Source organism: Poecilia latipinna, unplaced genomic scaffold (assembly GCF_001443285.1).
Source record: "Poecilia latipinna isolate Pla-1442-1.1 unplaced genomic scaffold, P_latipinna-1.0 Scaffold281, whole genome shotgun sequence".
Lineage (NCBI taxonomy): Eukaryota > Metazoa > Chordata > Actinopteri > Cyprinodontiformes > Poeciliidae > Poecilia > Poecilia latipinna.
This window is the reverse complement of record NW_015112897.1, coordinates 523,478-543,864: the sequence shown is the minus strand read 5'-3', so window position 1 is coordinate 543,864 and position 20,387 is coordinate 523,478. Positions and strand designations below refer to the sequence as shown.

Sequence of the window (20,387 nt, the reverse complement as noted above, 5' to 3'; positions counted from 1 at the left end):
GAGAGGGCCCGGCCCCCCCCGCGTCCCGGCGGTGTGGTAAGGAGAAGGGGGGGGGGGGGGCGAGGATGAGGTGGATGGGAAGGACGGTGGCAGGACGAAGAGGAAGAGAGGAGAAGTGTTATGCTGCATGATGATGGCTTGGTGAGTGACAGGGATGTTAGTAAGAAAAATAAAATAAATAAAATCTGGCCAAAACACGGCACTCAAACTCAGGGGGAAAAAAGGGGCCAAACCACAGATAAAACAGGAAGGCAACAAAAGGAAGATCCGAACAAAAAAAGCTGCACGAAAACACCAAAAAAAAAAATAAAAATAAAGGGAATAAATATATATATGTGTAATATATATAAAGAGGAAAATATACGTGTAAAAATATATCAAGGGGTTATGTTTAACGTCAGGTTTGTTGCCTACCTTCTTGGAAACCTGAATGAGAGATTTCTACAAAAAACAAAAGAGGGATAAAGAAAGAAAGACAAAAAAAATTGGATGTATAAAACGTACGCATTGACAACTTTACTGTAAAAAAGATAAACTGTCCTCAGGATTAAAAAAAAAATGAACAGACAAAACATCAGTATTCCTGCATAAAGTGAGTAAAGGTGAACCAATGACGTTAGAGGGATTTTAAAGCACGTCTGAATCTAAAACCTACGACGGAGTTAAAGGGCCATACCGACAAAATGAAACTAAAAAATTTACTTATGACAATAAAGTCGTAAAATAAAGAAATAAAATTACAAGGCATAATATTACCAGTTATAATATGAGAATAAAGTAATAAAATTACGAGAATAATGTCAGTTATACGAGAATAAAGTTGCAATAATAAAAGAGTAAATATGAGAATAAAGTCGTTATATTACTTCATTCTTGTGATGCCACGACTTTGTTCTCGTGTTATTTCGTTTTTATTTTGTACGACTTTGTTCTCGTAAAACTATGACGTTGTTCTTGTACAAGTTTATTTGATTATTTTTTTTAAATTTTAGAACTTTATTCTTGTAATTTTATTTCATTTTCTTGTAATACTACGATTTTAATTTCGTATTATTTCAACTTTATTCTTGTACGACTTTATTCTTGCAACATGTAATATTGTTTACCCTCAAAACTGACATTATTCTCATGCAAGTTTATTTTCGCAATATGGCTATTCTCAATTTTACGTCTTCATTCTCATAATTTTCTCATAATCTGATTTCTTTGTCATTTTCTTGCCGTGGCCCTAACACTCTGTCGTAGAAAGCCCTTCTGCTCTGCCTCAACAAAGCGAGATGAAACTCTCCTCCACATAACTCGGCCGTCCTGGTTATTCCTGAAATTAAGCGTTTGTGAGGTGAGAAGGTCAACCGTGCAGCAGAGAACAAAAACATTCCCATAAAAAAAAAAAAACACACACACACAGCAACAACCTCATCTGTAAACACACAGACAGAGACTCCAGAACAAGCATGGCGGTGATGGTTGGGTGCTGCGATTTCCTGCTTTCCTGACCGGGTTTGTGTGTGAGCGTGTGTGTCAAGGTGTCCCCACTAGCGGTATTTATAGTTGTGGGAGAAACGATATCTCCGGCGTAACCATGGATACGCCGAGTGGGAGGCCTGGAGAGCGGCTGTACCTCCGTCTCCTCCTCGTACACACAAACACACACGGTGTGTTTCCATGAGGACGAGCAAAACGCAGGCCTCATGCTTAGAAACACCTGAATGACCCAGCAGAACTCAGACCGCGATAAATCTGAAGAAATACTTCATTTATGTTCCTTTAAGGGTAAAACTAAAGTCGCCGTGTTCATAATGAGGCCTGGTGATGAGGACTCGCTGCTCATTGATCAACTTTGACTTTATATGGAATCAAATATATATAATACTACACAATGTTTAATTATATCTAGTTAACAGTGACTTTCTTAATATTTGTTTTTATTATACATTTTCCATTCACTTATTATTTTAGATTTATTTATATTATAATAATATCTGTAAATTGTTATAGTATAACTATTATGTTTATATAATATTTATATTATAAGTATCTTACAGACATACTTATATTATTATTATTATTATATTAGTGGTTAGTATTAAAGTCACTAATTATTATAATTTCTATGCCATCAGTGTCATACTATTTATCACTATTTATTAGTTATTAATTTTTAGGAGTTATAAAGTTATACTATTTTTCACATTTATTTAATGAATTTAATGTAATTTAGTTTTGTTATTAGAACTGCTCATTTGTATTAATATAATCAATATTACTATCATGTTTCTATATTACAGCTGCATTATTACTAATATAACTTTCATTTTCAGGTTCAGATGTCATTTTATTCAATTTTACATTTTATAACATTATTATTATTCATTCTTTATGATTATTCACATTCATTTTCTACTTGTATTAATTATTTTTTTAGATTATCCAATTTGTTTATGTTACTGTAATTATTTCAAATTCTATAACACTAATATTTCTCAATTCATATGCAACTACATAAATATAATTAAGCGAAATATTACAATTGCAAGTGTTAATAATTTGATATTCAGTAGATTTTTAATAAATTATAATTCATATAGTTTATCATTTATTACTATTAATCTGTTTTATTTCTTTTCAGTAAATCATAAATGCTTCTACATTTGAAATAATAATATATTACCGCCTTAAAGAAAAAAAACAAAACAGAAATGGATCTTCTAATTGTATTGCTTTAAAAATCCATGTTCCTATAATTCTGATTTTAATGCTATAATAAAAGTCACTGCCCTTATTATTGTTAGCATGACGTTTTTGTGACTATTAATTCGTTCTTGGCCTTATGAGGTTTAAACAGTCAAAATCAGCAACTTACTGACAATATGTTTCTAGTTTAAAGAAAAAAAAACCCTTCAGTCTCTATGATAAATCCTCTACAACTGCATAAAACAAAATAAAAAGAAACTGGACCACAACCAAAATGACTGGCTGGTGAGAGCAGCTCCAGCCCAGATTACAGAGCAGCTGCTGCTGCTTTCCTTTTCCACCTGAGCAGCGCTGTGACGGTGCAGAGTGCTGTAATTCTGGCAGGAAACTGGCCCGTTAAATAACCTGTAAAGAACATCCCGCCTCAGCCGTCTTCAACTGGTGCTTAAATACCAACTACCAATATAACTTCACTGCCTGTAAACCTTCTACTCAACATCCGTCCTGTTTCACTTCCTTCCTCTGAAGCTGCAAACGGAGACGAACCTCAACCTGCTCATCTTTCGACAACGACAAAGACGACGACTCACTTTCGTACAAACTTGGATGTGAACTTGCTGAAGATCCCCGTGGCCCCGTGGCCGCGCCGGGCCTGGCTGTTGCCGTGCGACAGGGACGGGGACGCGGGCCCGCCGGGGTAGGCGGAGCCCTGCTGGTCGCGGGCGCCGCGCTGCTGGCCCGCGTGGAAAGTGCTGCGGATGACCCCGCCTCTGGGGAAGTTGGTGCGGTCCGACACGGTCGAGCTGCTGATGTTGTGGGCAGACGGGGAGGCACCGGGCGGCCGCTGCGGTGCGGCACTGCAGAGGAGAAGAAGGGAAAAAAAAAAAAAAAAAAGAGGGGGGGGGGGAAAAAAAGGGAAAGTGGTGTGATAAGGGAGAAAAGTGGGAGGCGATGAACAGAATTTAGAGGTGAAAAACAAGGAAGACAAACAAGTTAGAAAAACACTGGAAATCCTTTCACTTTGGTTTTACAGTCAGTATTCTGATGAGGTCACGTCGGGTCAGCGACTCACTGGCACACAGTTTTGATCTTCAGTCTGAGGAAACTTTCACTCCAACACTGAGCTAAAGCTTATTAGCATGTGGAGGTCGGGATGCACAGATCCACTTCAGGCGCTTTTCCACTGGCACGTCGCGCTCCGACCGGTTAACGCGCGGTTCGGTTTTAACCAGGTAGTGAGCTTTTCTGTTAGACGCGCCGTTCCTCGTAACGGTGGGTGGGACGCGAGCGCAGCAGCTGTGGTCAACTCTCTGCTGACGGAGAACCTCGAGGTTCTGGTTCTGATGGACTAAACTAAACCCAGATATTTCATTTTGTCTCGGAAATTAATTGCTGGCCCAAACATAAAGACTGTTGCGCCATATTTACATTCTGGATCTTTATTTTTAAAATGTGCTACCTTTTGGACTTAGGTAATGCAGGCAGAAGGTACATATTTCAGAGCGGCTAGCTGGTAGCAGTTAGCTGCGCTGCTAACTCATGGTCAGTCTGATGCAAAACTTACTCCTAATTGAACTAAACTTAATTAATCTGACTGACAGACGGCTTGTCTACAGTCCAAAGCTAAGCACTGAAGGTTCTTTTTGAGTTTTCAGTGACGTAAATCAAGAGACAATCAATGATTGTGATCAGCTGTCAATCAAAATGGTTTTTGTGCCGTAGCCTGGTTGGTTCTGCTATCAGATTCTGAGCTCATGCGGGCCGAGCCGCGCTGGTTCTGCTAATGGAAAACGAATCTGACCGCGACGGACAGAGACCGTACCAGTCAGAGACGGTCTAGTGGAAAAGCGCCTCATTTCACGTCCGATACAGATATCTGGGGATTAGTATCGGCAAATATCGATTCGATACAGCAGAGCATTACTGAACTGACTTGAAATGTTTATTTTTAAAAGAGGAGCTTAAAGCACAAACACAAAGGACAAAGGAGCAGCAGTGAGCTGGAGATGAAGCCTCAATCACTCAAGACCAACAAAGAATAAAATATCTACATATAAGAAAATGTTTTGGAAACCTGGTGATTTTACAGAAACAAAAAAAAAAGTAAATAACACTTTTCCCACAGTAAAATTCAAGGTAGGTTTTCAAACTTTTCCAGCACCACACTTTGGCATTAAAAACTATAAAAATTCACTAAAAAGATTAAATATCATATAATTTATTACCGTTTGACTGGTCACATTATTACAAGACTTTGTTCTACAGCAGGAACAAAGAAAAATAAAATAGAATGAAATTAAACATCTCTGACATGCCCTGTAAGCTCCTGACTGGCCTGAGAATGAAACACTAATTTTATTTAACAAAAAAAAGTCCCTCAATTTTACTTATGTTTAATGTATAAAATATAATCCAACCTTTATTTCAATTATACAGACTAATAAGTCATTGAGATGTTTGGAATAACAAATGTTGATTACACTGAAACAATTCAAAAAAAGAAAATTTTTAAATACTTAAACATGATATACAAAGAAGCTTATGACAAAATCTCTGCCATTTAGCAAAGAAAAATAATTTTGGTAATTCTAACTAACCTAAAACAATTAAATTTTCGTCCATTTTAACTTCAGACAGCGAGGAAAAATATATTTTTTTAAAATATCTGGTTTCATCTGTAACATTTTCTAAATTTAAGCTTTTAATCAAACGTTAGATTGCACTTTATTAACAAAACTGTGCAGATTTAATATCAAGCACCTTAACTGACATTCAAACATTTTCAAGGATTTCAAGCACCTTAAATTACTCTAGCTAAATTAATCTTCTCAGCGGTTAGAGACTGAATAAAAACCATGTCTGATCATCTGGATCACCTCAGAGCGTTTCTGTGCCGCTCTCAGCTGCTTCACCCATCAGCCTCCCTGCCGTCGCCCATAACTACGGCTTTCTGCCAGAGACGGATTACATAACGAGTCTGAGAGCGAAGCAGTCCTCTCCAGCCCCCTCGACAAAACTTAGAGCTCAATCCAGAGCGGAGATCAAGAGAAGAACGTCAGCACATCAGTCAGCATCAGTTAGATGAAATGGAAAAAAATAAAACACTCGACGTAAACAACACAGGCTGGATCGGGGAGATTAGTTGAGTGGTTCTGTGAATGGAAATGATGCGATTTGGGTTAGATAATGTGTGTTAGCATCAAGAGAATCCGTGTCTCCAATGTGGCGTGGGCAGAGGTTAATGGAGCTGCAGCATCGTTTCTAATGCGGGCACAACTGCAGGTTTTCTTTGCAGTTAGCATCAAATTAACCTTCAGCTGATCCCGTCACAAGCAGACGGCACAAGAGCATCAGTAAAGACCCGACAGGGAAAACGTTTTAATAAAGCTCCTGCAACATCCTGAGTTACAACAAGCTGCTGCTGTGTCTCAATAACTTGCTGCAATTAATACGGTGTTGTTGTCGTTTCAGTCTTAATGCGACATTTTTATGCTGCAAACAAGTTTTTAAATTCGAAAAACTTTAAAAATTCAGATTTTCCTCACAGGTTTGCATCAACAGCTCTGTTATTATGATTACAGCAACGGCTGAAAATAGTTCCTGATTTAATCAACAACATTACTTTTTATTCTTTTTTTTTTCCTAGAATGTTTTTCCACCAAATGTCCTTTTTAGAGTCTGTATACTCCGATCATCAACTAATTTAGTAATTGATTAATCGTTAACTGGAGCATACAGACTCAAAAAAGGCCATGTGGTGGGGAAAAAACAGATCAAGTACCTGAATATGCTGCAATATGTTTATTTATTTTTTTATTAGTGGATTAATTTTAAGCGTATGAAATCACTGCTATAAAACTGTTATTTCTTTGCATGGAAAGTACTCCTGGCTCAATGTTTCTATTCACTTCATTTACTGGGTTTTCCTTTCCTGGCTCAGTAATTTATTTTCCTACAGTGTGTTCTCAGAGGAAATCTGAAAGTACTCCTGGTCCAGTGGTTTGTTTTGTGTGTGGATAATCTTCCTCTGGTTAAAATGAAGTATTTTCCCCCCCACAGTCGCCACATGTAAGGTCTTCGTTACTTAACTGAATTTGACAGAACTGTGTTTGAATTTATATCAAATTTGACTGTATGGTATTGAATATGAATCTGACTATTTTATTGTGCAGAAATAGATTAATCTGGATTTATTTAAACTAACTGGTTTCTTTATTGGATGTTATTTAAAGTGAATTGGAGCTAAATGTATAATTTAAGTCAACCTTGTTATAACCAGGTAGCTATCTGACTTTACAGACTTGCAACTCTTCTATACTTCCTGTTTTTTTGCAGCCACACAGCGTTTCCTCCTCCTTGACCCCGTTTAACCTCTCCAACCGTTCCCCAATTTCTTCAGATGCAGAAAACCCCGCAGGTTTTCGAAACGCTTCTCGAAGAAACCTTCGGTTTCAGATCAGCAGCTTTGAGGAAGAGGAAATAGCGCAGCTCTAAAAATGAGAGACAAATGAGCAGCTACCAGCTGCTGTGTTGACTGCAGGTGCAAAAATTAACACAAAGAGGAGGCGTTCTGGACACCCTGTGCACTTGGAGTCCCTTTTCACACAGAATATTTTTAATCTGGACGCGAGGAATTAAAAAATGAAGACAAATGTGCCTCAGTGTGAGGACTGCAGCCGGAGCAGCCGGCCAAAATTTGGGGAACACCAGGCTACGACCTGTAGCTCTCAACTTTTTCTTTTCTACATTTATTGAATATTTTATATAACAAAGCAAGCAAGTGATGTTATATTACACTAGATTAGCATTCAACAAACTAACAACTGAACAAATATAGGACAAAAATGGGAAAAAGACCTCAGCGCTAAGAATAATTTTCTTAATATCTCAGTAATTGACAATACAAGCGAGTCGTTCCAGTTCAGCTCTTTGTAATTTTGGTCAAAAATGCTAAACGATTGCCGCTTTAAAATAAAATGCTTGCTATTTTCATGCAATATATGTATGCAAAGCATTTCCAGAAAGAATGACACCAACCCAACAGAGTAAGGAATATCTTTGTTCATTATGTCACTTTTTTGACTTTTTGTTGCAAAATTTGTACTTTTTTTTGTTGTTGACACAATTGAATAAAATTTATTTAAAGTAAAAAATAAAATAAAAATGTATTGCTTTTGTGTAAAAGTTTAAGGATTTTCTTTATTTTTTTTCCAATAGTAAATGTTTTTAAAATATAAAGCTAATTTGTTTCATCACCAACTCTTTTCTCACTAATTTTTAAACATTTCCGCTGTTAATGCACATTGGTTTTTTTCTGCTTTGATGTGCAGTATGTCATTATTACTATTATTGTTATTGATCTATAAAGCTTCATATATATATTTGTTTTTAACACCAAAAACTTTATTTTTATGTGAACCCTTACACTCAAATGTCCCCTTTGTGTGACAATAAAGACTGTTTCGATTGTGATGCTGTTGAGGCTCCAATTAAATTTTGTTTAGTTGGACCAAAGGCTCTCAGGGTTGAAAGGTCGCTGACCTCTGGTTTAAGATTACACCTGCGCTTTTCAGCGGTCCATTTATGAGCAGAACTCCAGAGAAAAAGAAAAGTAACACAAGCTAAACTCCCTTTAAAATCAGTCAGAAAACGAGTCATTTTGGAAGCTTGTGGATGACTGGACAGGTCGTTACGGATGGGAGCGAGTTAGAGGCGCGGATTATGTTCTGCCTGTTGGTGAGTCGTGCTTCGGTCCGAGTGTCTGAGTGGTACCTTCTCTCCGGCGTTCCCAACCAGGTTCTGAACGGGCCGAGCTCAGGGCTGAAGGACGCATGCAACAGAACGAGACAGAACCACAGACAGCCAGAGGGCCACTTTGACATTCGCTCTGCAGGAAGTTTAACGCTGACATTTGAGCCAGCTGCACCCAAAGTGTTCGGGATCTCCCCGATCGGCGCCGGGAGTCACACTGGGCGGTGGTTTGGGGAAAATTAGAGGAAAAATATCAAAGTGGCCCTCAAGGAGACACACAGGGAGAGCGGGGAAGCGAGCCAACAGCGAGACAATGCAAGACACAGAAAGCGGGTAGCAAAGTCTGATTGGCGGTTCTTGTAATGGAGTTAAGATTTCCCAGGCAAATTTGTTTGAGATTAAGATGTATTGCAACAATTTTCACACAAATTAGAACAGAACAGAATATATTTTTAGAACAGAATATTTGTTTTATAGCCAGAAAAAAAGCTCTCTCTATACAAAAACAACATGTCAGTATTTAACAAGAATCTAAATGCATTTAGAAAAATCAAAAATAAATCAGTTGTAATAACTTCATGACATGATAAAGAGATGATTCATAGGTTAATTTGGGTGTGCTGAAAACAAGTCCTCTATAGTATGAAGATGTGACTATTTCAACCTGAAAATCTACCAACACTTCTTTATAAAATGTGCTGTGATACAGACTGCTACTGGAGATGCCGTCTGGATCTACAAAAACTCCTTGAAGAACCTTGTTTAATAAGAGCTGCAACATGCAATAATTTTCTTCTGCTATGTAGAAATAAAGATGTAATTTGTGTTTTAAAAAATGCCCATATTTTGAAATATAAGCTAAAATCCGAGTATAAAATCCACATCTGGACCAAAACCAGCCCTTAAATGTGTGGAGAAACGTCTTTTTCCTCCAATCACTATAATAAACAAGGCTTCCCGTTAGAGGCAGAGTGTGGAGAAAAACCTGCTCAGCTTGATCTGAGACGTGTGACTGCTCAGTTATGGTCTGACGAGTAAAAAGTGTGATTTGACAGCACCTGTTTAGCTGCAGAAAAAAAAAGAAGAAAAAAAAGCAAGCCATGTCAACATTCCCACGCTGGCACAGTTTTCTCAACTCGACTGTGTAGTTCCTGGCTGTTGCTAGGGAACCAGCGAGTCTGAGATGGCCAGTTTTAGAAAATGTGGAGATGCTGTAAACATGTAAAGTCACAACCGCTAACATGTTAGCTGCTAACTTGTAAAGATGAAGGTAAGAATGGTTATTTTTCAGCTTGTTTGCTCAACGATGAGGTTAAAGTTGACTGAAAACATGCTGAGATCGTTAGAGAAACAAAGTCTTCTCCCATCTTGACTCTGTGGTTGATGCAAGCAGAGCAGCAGGAAGAAGAACTGCTTTGATTGATAAAGTCATCAGTGAGGGGGAATTATTAGGGATGCACCGATCCGCTTTTTTCACTTCCGATATCTGAGGTGCAGTATTGGACGATACCAATCCGATACAGACAAAACAGCGCTGAACTGACTTAAAATGTTTCTTTAGACAGACGTAAATGTACTGAATTACAAATTTATTTGCCAACTCTGCACAAGAGTCCAATTTTTTTCAATGGGGATGCAAGTTATTGATTAATGAGTTAATCTGAAGTTGACTGATCTCATCGATCGAGTAATGCTTAATTATAAGAGGCCATTTTCTTAAAAACTTGAGTTTTCTCCAGTATCAAGAGAATCGACTGTCTGTCCGTAACATAAAGGTCTAAAGTTTTCATAATACTCCAAATTAAGAAAAAAAACATAATTCATCATACTTTCAGCTGCATTAGATACCGACTGAATAAAATTGTTATTTTCTCACCTTATTAATGACTTATTTCTCAAATATAATGTTTTTTAGGTTCCTGTTTCTTATTAAGGTGAAACTGTTTAAGTGTTTACATTTCAAAACAAAACTGCATAAAATGCATTTTGTGTCCAAAAGTGGAGTCTGTTTGGACCATGTCTCTTCACCATCCTGTTATTGCCCCACCATCTTTGTTCCTCTGTCAACTGGCTCCAGTGATGACCAGTGTTGCCCTCTACTGGATGGAGGCCAAACTGCAACACTAACAGAAAGATCTAAATGGGCGTTTTTAGTTAATGGACTGGAACAAATTTGAATCTAATGAACCAATAAAAGACAATTAATTGTTTGCATCCCTAACTGGGACCAATACAGATGTTACTATCGGATCGATGCATCTCCACAAAAATTATTAGCAGAGGGGGGCAAAAAAAAATAATAATTTGTCCCAAATTGTGTCAACATACGTCTTCATCTCTCCTCTTTGTCCTCTCCAGGAAGAGTGGTGTGAGGTAGAAAGGTGTGTGTTTGTGTGTCTGCGATGCAAAGACTTGCCTGGGCCGAGGTGCGTGCAGGTCAGAGGGGCATGGATGATTGGAGGAGGACAGGGACTTTTGGTGGCGGGGACGCGAGGACGTGGAGGAGAGGACGGCGGCAGCTGAGGCAGTGGAGGCTCGGGAGCCCGGAGTGTTTAGGCTGGCATGGGAGGGGAGGGAAGGAGGAAGAGGAAGAGGAGGAGGAGGAGGAACACCCCGCCCGGCGAAACACATCCAAACACATTCACACACACAGCATGGGGCGTTTGCACACACAAGCGGGCGGGGTTTGTGTGAGGGTGGGTGGGGAAGTGAGGTGGAGTATGGTTAGAGGCAGCATTTATTTTTAAAAATAAAAAAAAATGGGAAAAAAAAAAAAAAAAAAACAGGAAAGTGAGAAACAAATAAGTAGGGACAGGAGATGCATGCAACAAACACAGTTGGTCTTCATTTGTTTTCATCTGTGCGGTTCCACACAAAGAGAGAAACCACAATCAAACAGGTTTTTTTGTGCTTTCATCTTTTCACATAAAGAAAAACACAAAAGACCAACTTCTAGACGATTCAGAGCCGTCACACCAGAGGAAGGCAATTTATGGAGACAAAGAGAGACAGAAATGTGCAAAGCAATAAAACTCAAAACGTTGGGAGACAAAAACATCTATGTTTTACGGTCTATTGTGCCCACTGTTTGGGACTGCTGTGCACAAACTGAACAACCAATTTTGCTTCTCATCCAGAGCTTTCTAAAAAAAAATTATTCATACCCCTTGAAAACTTGTTCCAATCTTCTCCCATTAATGCAACACAATCACACAATCACAGGGCGTCTCAGTAGAAACGGCTAAACACAAATGGATCCAATTCGGTTTTAAGTTCCAATTTAACTCAACATTGTCACTAAAATCCATCACTTTGTGTTGCAATACCACAAGAAATCAGACAGAAATGCATTTTGTTGTTGTAATCAAACAAATGTGAAAAACTTCAAGGGTGGGCTTTTTGTACTTGGACTTTTATCGTAATGTTTTGTGGTACTAAAGTGATGACAAAAGATGTGATAGATTATAATGCATATTTTAGGCTTTTTCAGGGCACTGCCTACTTCAAAACGTGTGATTTACATCACCAAGCTGCACAAAGCAGCTTTGTTTAATCATATCTTTGAATTTACTGATATTTATTGATGCATTTTCGATCATACCATCGGTGTAGTTTTTTTATTTAAAATCAATCATTTAAATATATTAATATGGCAATAAATGACACCTCTATCAAGGGATATGAAAACTTTAGCAAGATCACATGTAAACGAACATAAACCAACATTTACTGATAAATATCTACTGCAAAAGCAACTAGCAGCAAGATTTGCCCAAGTGTTGCGTGATTGCACTGCCTAAGCTCTGACTGTGCTGCAGTATAGATTTAATCTGTGTTCACACTCCCATCAGGTCAAGCAGCAGATTAGGGCTGAAACGATTAATCCGATTCATAGGCATGAATCGATTATTGAAATAATCCTCAACTAATTTAGTAATCGAATAATTGTTAGCTGGAGTAGGCCATTTGCTGAAAATAAAGCATATTAAGAGTAGTAATTAAGTCAAAACTGTACAATAAATATATACATTTTGCATTTAAAATAAAAACATCTTTGTAAATATGTTTTAGCTCCTCAAGCTGCAGTTTTAGCTTCACCTGGTTTGCATTTACCAAAGAAATGCTGCATTATATTGCACTTTAGGCGATAAGATGTTTATTTTCTTAACTAAAAAATGAATTTAGTTGTTTATTTAGATCCTTTAATGCATTCCTAATATTGTATAAAAAAGGCTTAAGTGGTTAAATGAAATGTATAATTTTATTTTATCCGATTAATTGATTAATCATCAGAATAATCAACAGATTCAGACTCTCGACTTTGTAAACATTTTCTATTTCCATCTCTTTACCTTCCCTGTGTTAATTAGCAAGCTTGTCCAGATGCTACAAAGCTCTGCACATTACTGACAGCTCTAACTCTGTGTTAACATGGAGACAGAGTGAGAGAAAGAAGAACAAGAACACACACAGTGAGAGTACTGTGTGTGTTCTTGTTTTTTTTTTTCTCTCAGAGTGGTACCACAGGGAGACGGAGAAAGAGATCGTGAGAGAGAGAGACAGAGAGTGAGAGAGAGAGAGAGGCACAGTGACTGAAGGCAAACAACAAATGATTATTGCACAGAAAAAAGACGTAACAGTGAGGGGGAAATTCTCTCTTTCCGATATGGATTAGCAAGGCTGGCGATGGTAGAAACAAAGCACTGCTTTCATTTCTGGAGTCTTACACATCAGGACATAATAAAAGCTATCAGGTCTTTAAATAAAACTACATAAAGGAGAGAGAAATTAGTGGAGTTTGTTCAACCCTAATCCTTTCGTAAGATTTAAGAAGGAAACCAGCAACCAGGTGATATGAATTAAATGAATTTCATCAACGGCAATCTCGAAAGAGATTAGGAAGTTTTCAGCTCTAAAGTGTGCCGCCGCTGTGTTTTAACACAATGCCAGGCCGGAGAGGCATCAGCAATGGCTTCACTGCTATCAATCTGGGAAGGGTTATAAAGTGATTTACAGACAACTAAAGCTATGATCCAACAGCAGGTGTTGATGAGCAATTCTAATTTTTTGCAAAAATAAAATTTTTCATTTTAATAGTTGTTCATGCTACTAAATCAGACTTGTGTATGAATAGTTTGCGACCCAAAAGCGACGCGCACGTGAAGAAGAAGAACGTTGACGTCGCACAGCAGTGCATGTTTATGGGGGTAATAATGGACGTAGTGTTTGTGTATCGATTTAAAGTTTATTCAGCAACGATTCACAAAATCATGAAACAAAAGAAGCTAATAAAAGAAAAGAAAGCACAATAGCAGTGACCTCTTGTGGAGAATTGACTGCAGTTTTTATAGAGAAGTAGTGAGCACTATGACTGCAGTGACAGACTTCCTTCATATTTTTCATATTTATATTTTTCAGCTAGTCTTTACATCTGGATTTACCGCGTCTGGGTTCTAGCATTAGCTAGCATTAGCTTTTAAGCTAATTTTGTCTTCAAAACTAAAACGTTGTCTCAATGAACAGATCGGGTTTATAGAACATGCTAGTGTAAGCCAACATGATGAAAACAGTTAAGCCAACATGAGCTTTTTGGCTGCAAACACTTCAAAAACAATCAGATATATAACCGATTTAGTACCACATATAGAAGAGGCACAAATTGGACTTTTTGGGGTAGAAAATGTCAGAATTGATGTGGGTCCCATTTGCCTGCTGTGTGAACACAGCCATAAAGTCCAAGCTCCAGCTAGCATGTTAAACGGTCAAATTTGTGAACAGCACTTCCTCAATTAGAACAATTAGAAACAATTAGAAAAATGTAGTTTAGCTAGTAGAAAAATATGCACTATTGGATACTTGTGTGAATAGTTGCCAAGAAATTGACTATATCCAAGCTGGTTCTCCTAAATGGAGTTTAATTTAGTTTTAAACACATTCATTCTTGTTTCATATACAGAAAGTAAGCTGCTGCATATTTTTAATACAGCGGTTAGATTTAAATACCTTCAACACTTGATCATTTTATTAGGTCCTGATATGAAGGAAAAAAGCTAGAACTGAGAGTGGGTGTACTTTCGTTTTACCATGACTATGTTTAAAGCTGCGTAAGCCTATAAACACCGACCACACAAATTAAGGAGAGGGTTAATATTCCACTAGTGGTGCTAATCTCAAACAGAGAGCGAGGGAATGTAGAAATGGGGCGAAAGATTAATATTAAGACAAGGAGGACTAAAGGAAGCCAAGAAAGGAGGAGTCAGAGAAAAGTAAGACTCGGAGACCAGAGGGATAAGCGCTCAGACGAAGATAAAAAAACAACCAAATTAAGAACATTAGAAAAGTTGAGAGGGAGAATGAAGATGAGAGAGACAGTGGGAGGAGTAAGACAAGTAAAAAAATAATAAAAAAAAAAAAAGCCCAAACTTCAAAAGCATTAATGATAATCAAACAAATGCAACTTCAAAAACAAAGCAGATGATAACCCCACTGTGTTAGCAGAAACTAGCATAGCTAATTAGACCCACATGACTTTAAAAACACAAAGCAATGAGCTCTGAAATGAGCCCTTCATCACCAGGCAGCGCTGAATCAGAAGACAAAAATCTGTGGAAAATGTTTAGATGTGTCAGTCCCTGAGCACAGATTCAGCTCAATTTCTGCTACGGTAGATAAAGCGCTGCTGGCACTGAGAGGGGTCATTTGAGAACGACAACATGAACAGTAATAAAGCAGTTATGAACCATGACACCGTCGCAGTTGGGATTATGTTTTGGCTTAATGTTTGAAGCTCATGAGAAAGCACACAAAGCGTATGGCTGGTTAAGCATGAGCTGCGTGTGAGGACATGAGTGAGTTGGGAAATGGAAAATTTAATGACGATTTGGGCAAATATTTGCTTTCAATCATCAATTTGTAGTTCCAGTGCAGACAAAATACTTTTTTTTTTTGTCCAAACTGGAAAAGTCTGAAGCAACTGAGAAGGAAGAGTTTGAAGCGTGAGCTAAATTTAGAAGAGTAAAATGAGAGGGAGTATCCCAATCCCAGAGGAAGAACATGGGAAGCCGGTTTTATAGCCTAATATTACAGACTTGTGATTCCTTTTACCGTCCAGTTCCCTCGAACTGCCCGCTCTGACTGCCGGGCCTCCATGTCAGCATCATGGGGGAAATCTGTAATCTACTGGAGGTCTGGCCTAAATTCCCAGGAGGGCCTGATTTTGGAGTCCAGGAGGGCTTACCCCTCCCTGCGCCAGCTGGCAGCGCTCTGCGGAGCACCAGCCAAGGTCTGGGGATCAGTCAGCGACGTGGCTGAGGGGCGGCTTCATTCACAAACCGGTGTGAGCGCGCTCCTGCTCGGCGTGCAGCGGCGGGGAAATGGTACCAACTGCCTTTTGATCGCTGTATGCGGGTGTTTTTGTACCGTGGTCTGTCAGAAACCGTGTTGTTTTGCGAGCAAGCGGTGTGTTTGTGTACCTGTCCTTGCCGTTCTGGATGCCAGTGCCAAGCGTGGCTCTCTCAGCCAGCGGAGAGTTCCGGCTGCGGCTGGTACCGGTGGAGAGGATGCTATTCTGCAGACGGACAGAAGACAGAAACGTTAGAACCGGAGCGACTGCTCGTATTTCATGTCGGACTCTTATTTCCATATTGGGATACAATTCACTGAAACACACTGGAGGCTGCACTACAGTCATGCAGCTGATGACTGTAGTGCAGAGAAATACCAGTATGTCTACACTCGATACAATGCTTCTGTAAGCAGCTGGGCGTCTATTTTACGGCTGGACAATATGACTGAAAAACATGACGGTATAAGAGTTTCCTATCGGTCAGTATCAATAATTATTGATTGGTTTTTCATTTTAAATATATGAAATACTGCCAAATTGGTTGCGTGACCGTTTGGTTTTCACTCCACGTTGTTGTTTTCCATTTTTAAGCAGTCATGACGCATGGTGGTGAAACCTGAAACTGCTGCTGCGCAAGTTACTCAACTGGTTGTTGCTAGGCAACCAAAGGGTGGGCGAGTTGTTGCTAGGTAACCAAAGGCTGGGCGAGTTGGTTGATTCCACCAACCTACCTTAGCTGGTAGAGAGATGGCCAAAGCCTTTCCTCTGCCTACATCTCCCAGAATGCTGTGCAGTTCTGAATCAGAGTCCAGTGAAATGATTGAATATTCTACTGGACTGATATTGATCACGTGTCGATTGCAATATACATTGTTATTGATTTGCACTGGAAAGAACCACTGCTGCCAAAAACTCTCTGCTCTCTTCATAGAAAGTATGCATGGCCTTCTACTTTAGTTTCTCTTATTTTATCTACTCTGTTTGCTTTCCTTTCCCATAGAAAGTTTTTCTTTTTAGACAGAGCTGCCATTGCTGCCAGTAACATTTTGTCCTCTCTCTTTCTGAAGAAACTGTTCCTGGGTCATACCAGGCTCAGTGTTTTGTTCCAACGCTGCAGTCACTGGTTTTTTTTAGTAATCATTTATTCTATTGATTATTCTGACAATTTATCTGATAAATGAAACTGGCACTCTCTGCTGATTTTTTATTTAATAATTTAAGCTCATCTTTTACAATATAAAAATGGAAATAAATAATATTTTTTAAAGAAAAAAAAAAAATACATAAATATTATTGCCCAAAATGCTTGATCATTTTCAGGAAGGTAAAAAAGAATTCTGTGTGTGAAAAGCTCTGCCCTTTTTACTTGACTTATCGATACAGTTTAAGGTTGATATGTTGAATATTTTTCAAACAATTGGAAGTTTTAATTTTTTTTTTCTTACAGAATTTTAAAGTGCAACTTGAGGATTTATGGGTGGAACATATTTACAATTAAGGTTTTTCATCTTAAATGCAAAATGTTTGTATAATTGTAGGGTAATTACTGCTCCATCTGCTCTTTCACCTTTTTTTGAGTCACTTGATGATTTTATTACTAAATTAGCTGACAATTGTTTCAATAAGTGATTCATCATGATTAATCGTTTCAGCCCTACTTTGTTTTTAAGCTGTTTTATTCCCTGGCCATTGACAGAAACATAGAAAGTATTCCTGACTCAGTGCTTCTGTTTTTGTTCATTGTCTGCTTCCTGTGCTGATATTTGAATCTGTTTGTTTTCTTTTTAAAAGAAATTAATCCTCTAAAGTCTCACAACATGATTTATTAGACAACCATTTACCAACTAGCATTTTTTAATCAGAACGTGGACTGTATTTACATCTGAATGTGTTCATATGACTGGATTGCATTGGAATGAATTCAAAAAAATAAAAAAGACTTTAACTGGACACATTAAACATCCTGAATCCTTTTTCAGAAATAGTTTTTCACATTTTGTTGTAAAGTAGTAGAGTGGACATCTTAAGGTAGAAACGTTGAAGCAATTTTAAAGAAACAACAGAAAACATCTGTACTCTGGTTGTGCCGTTTAAGTAAAACACATGAATGAATAGATGTAGTGAATTTTTTTCGTTGTTTCATTAGAGCACAGCGTTTGGCGGGTCTTACAGTGGAAGGCGTGGCGCTCTTTTTACGATCCGATGAGACCAGAGGGCTGGCCCCCACCTTGGTGGTGGAGCTGCCTGACGAGCCTTTCCTCCCAGAATCCTCTGTTGTAGAGCGGTTGTCGGACTGACCTCCCCTCTTCGAGTAGGAGGAGCCTAGGAGAAGACAGAGTCGGCGTCAGACCTGCAGCTTGTTTGTCAAGGATCACACCGATTTATACTCAACTTAAATGTTTTCCACAACACGACTAAATGCATCTACAAAATAAATGCTTTACGCATAAAACTGGACAGAATAAAAACCAAAGGGACTCACAAAGATGAGCTAATTTGTTTTCCAAACAACCAGCTAGCTAAACCTGCTAATTTCCTGGTAATATTGTCCCAATTCACATTTCTCCCCTTCACACATTAACTTTAATGAACTCTGATAAAAAAACCAGCCTCACTCTGGTCAGTGGTTCTGCGGTTCTGAGGCTTCGGGTTGGACGACACGCTGCGCTGTACCTGTGAAGAGGGAACAAATCATGACGATGTTACAGTGAGATAATACTGTCAAACTATTGTGCTGCTGCTGTTTTTTTTTTTGTTTTTTTGACCAAACTGAAGTTCCTATGGGATGTCACAGGTGCAGGAAATGATTTGATGAAGTAAAAGCTAAGTAAAGAAAGACAGAAAATAATTTTAAAAATAATAAAATGTATGTAACTATGCCTGTCAAGATCAACTTTGCTGGACCTTAAATTGTCCCAGAAATTACTACGATAAATTATATTGTCATTTTTAACTATAGTTATTAAAGCACACCCTAAAATCGAAAAATTTAATTTCCAGAAAATATTTAACACAGAAACTGGAACACATTTTAAATATCCAAAATAAATAAACAAAACTATCAAACCATTAAATAAAATGGATTATAAATCGCAACAAAACATATTGATAAAAACACTTGGACAGGGAAAACAGGCAAAAAAAAAAGAAGCAAACCAACTACTTTGTACTGTGTCAAATGTTTGCAGCATTTTTTAAAATGGCAGTTTTTCACTAATATTAAAGATTACGCATCTCTTTAAAGATTAAGCTAATTACACAAATAAACATGCAAATGGAAATGATCAAGATTTACTGCAGATTTTTATAGAAAGAGCCACGGCCCACAGCCTCCGTGTCCCTTTAATGCCCATATATTCAGAAATTACAAAGAGGAAAGGTGTGATTTAGAGGTAAAAAATAAAATAGCAGCATTAATATGTGTATTTGTACCTTGTGAGGTGGAGAGGGGGCATTTATGTTGCTTAGATCATTTCCTGGCCTTGCTTTGAGGGGTAATTCATCCAGCTGAGGAGAAGGAAAAACATCATCAGGCACCGAGACACAAACACAAAAAGACTAATGGTGCTCTTATGTTTTTATGTAAATACTGAAAGGAGTTACTAAGTCACTCTATTACAAAACAAAACAGAGAACAGAGGGTTGGTGTGTGAGCATGAGAAGAGGTCAGTACCTCAGCGTTCCTATAGTCCAGAAGCAGGAACGTAGCCATCACTTCATTGTACTTCTGGTTCAGCAGAGAATCCTGGATCTCTTCTTGGGAATATCCCATCCGCAACATTTTCTCTGTAAACAACAACAGATCATTCATGATTAAAACGCTGTGCTCCTTGTGTAACCATAACCCTGTATGTGAAAAGGGGAATGAAGAATAGATGGGTGGATCTGCTACGTACCTGTTCTCCTGGGGTCTTTGTAATCTGGTAGAGGTTCGATGTAGGGTTTGAGTTCGTCCTCTTCGTAGCCCACATTCATCCAACGGTCCCTCATTATCTTCTGCTGGGGTAAAAAAAAAAAAAAAAGGGATAAAATAAGCTGCTGCATCCTAAGTGCACAATAGGGCGTTACCTCAGATCCTTCCTCCCAGTATCTGACAGATTTCATAACCATCACTGCTCCCAAAAAAACATGCGTTTAAATCCCTGTTATTTGCATTTTCACTCACCTAACACTATTGTTAATTGCACATCTCTGCAAAATCTTTAGTTTTATATGTTATATTCAATCTATTGTTTTTATTTATGCACAAATACACATGAACATTATGCATTTTTTTTTATTATGCTGCTCATTTTCACTTTCATTAGATCGGAGTACGGCATTTCTTGATTACGTTTAAGTTATAACCTTGTCCTTAATGTACAGAACATTTCCTAATTTGGCTTGTTTTTGTTTGTTTTTATATACGGGGTGGTTCTTACATTCTCCCCCTCCACAGTAAAATTCAAGCACTTTCAAGCATCTGTAAGGTAAGTCTCAAACTTTTTCTGCACCGCACTTTGGAGATTAAAAAAAAAAAAAAAAAAAAAATTAAAAAAAAAAATGGGGGGGAAAAATTCTTTAACCCCCACCCTGGCAAAAAATTATCAGGACCAAA

General features: G+C 38.2%; 1 protein-coding gene across 9 annotated transcripts in view; it reads right to left on the bottom strand.

The window, feature by feature from the left end:
- mark2b (MAP/microtubule affinity-regulating kinase 2b) overlaps positions 1-20,387 on the bottom strand; it is a 68,310-nt gene that overhangs the window by 8,123 nt on the left and 39,800 nt on the right. For 4 of the 9 annotated variants that reach the window (XM_015033875.1, XM_015033881.1, XM_015033878.1 and 1 more), the window contains 9 exons: positions 19,687-19,789; positions 19,464-19,576; positions 19,223-19,297; positions 18,406-18,463; positions 17,961-18,112; positions 15,918-16,012; positions 10,862-11,002; positions 3,285-3,551; positions 415-441 (listed from right to left, as the gene is read on the bottom strand). In XM_015033875.1, coding sequence (XP_014889361.1) covers positions 415-441; positions 3,285-3,551; positions 10,862-11,002; positions 15,918-16,012; positions 17,961-18,112; positions 18,406-18,463; positions 19,223-19,297; positions 19,464-19,576; positions 19,687-19,789 — 1,031 coding nt within the window. The remainder of the gene's footprint in view (positions 1-414; positions 442-3,284; positions 3,552-10,861; positions 11,003-15,917; positions 16,013-17,960; positions 18,113-18,405; positions 18,464-19,222; positions 19,298-19,463; positions 19,577-19,686; positions 19,790-20,387) is intronic. The other 5 variants (XM_015033880.1, XM_015033882.1, XM_015033879.1 and 2 more) reach the window with 4 other exon arrangements.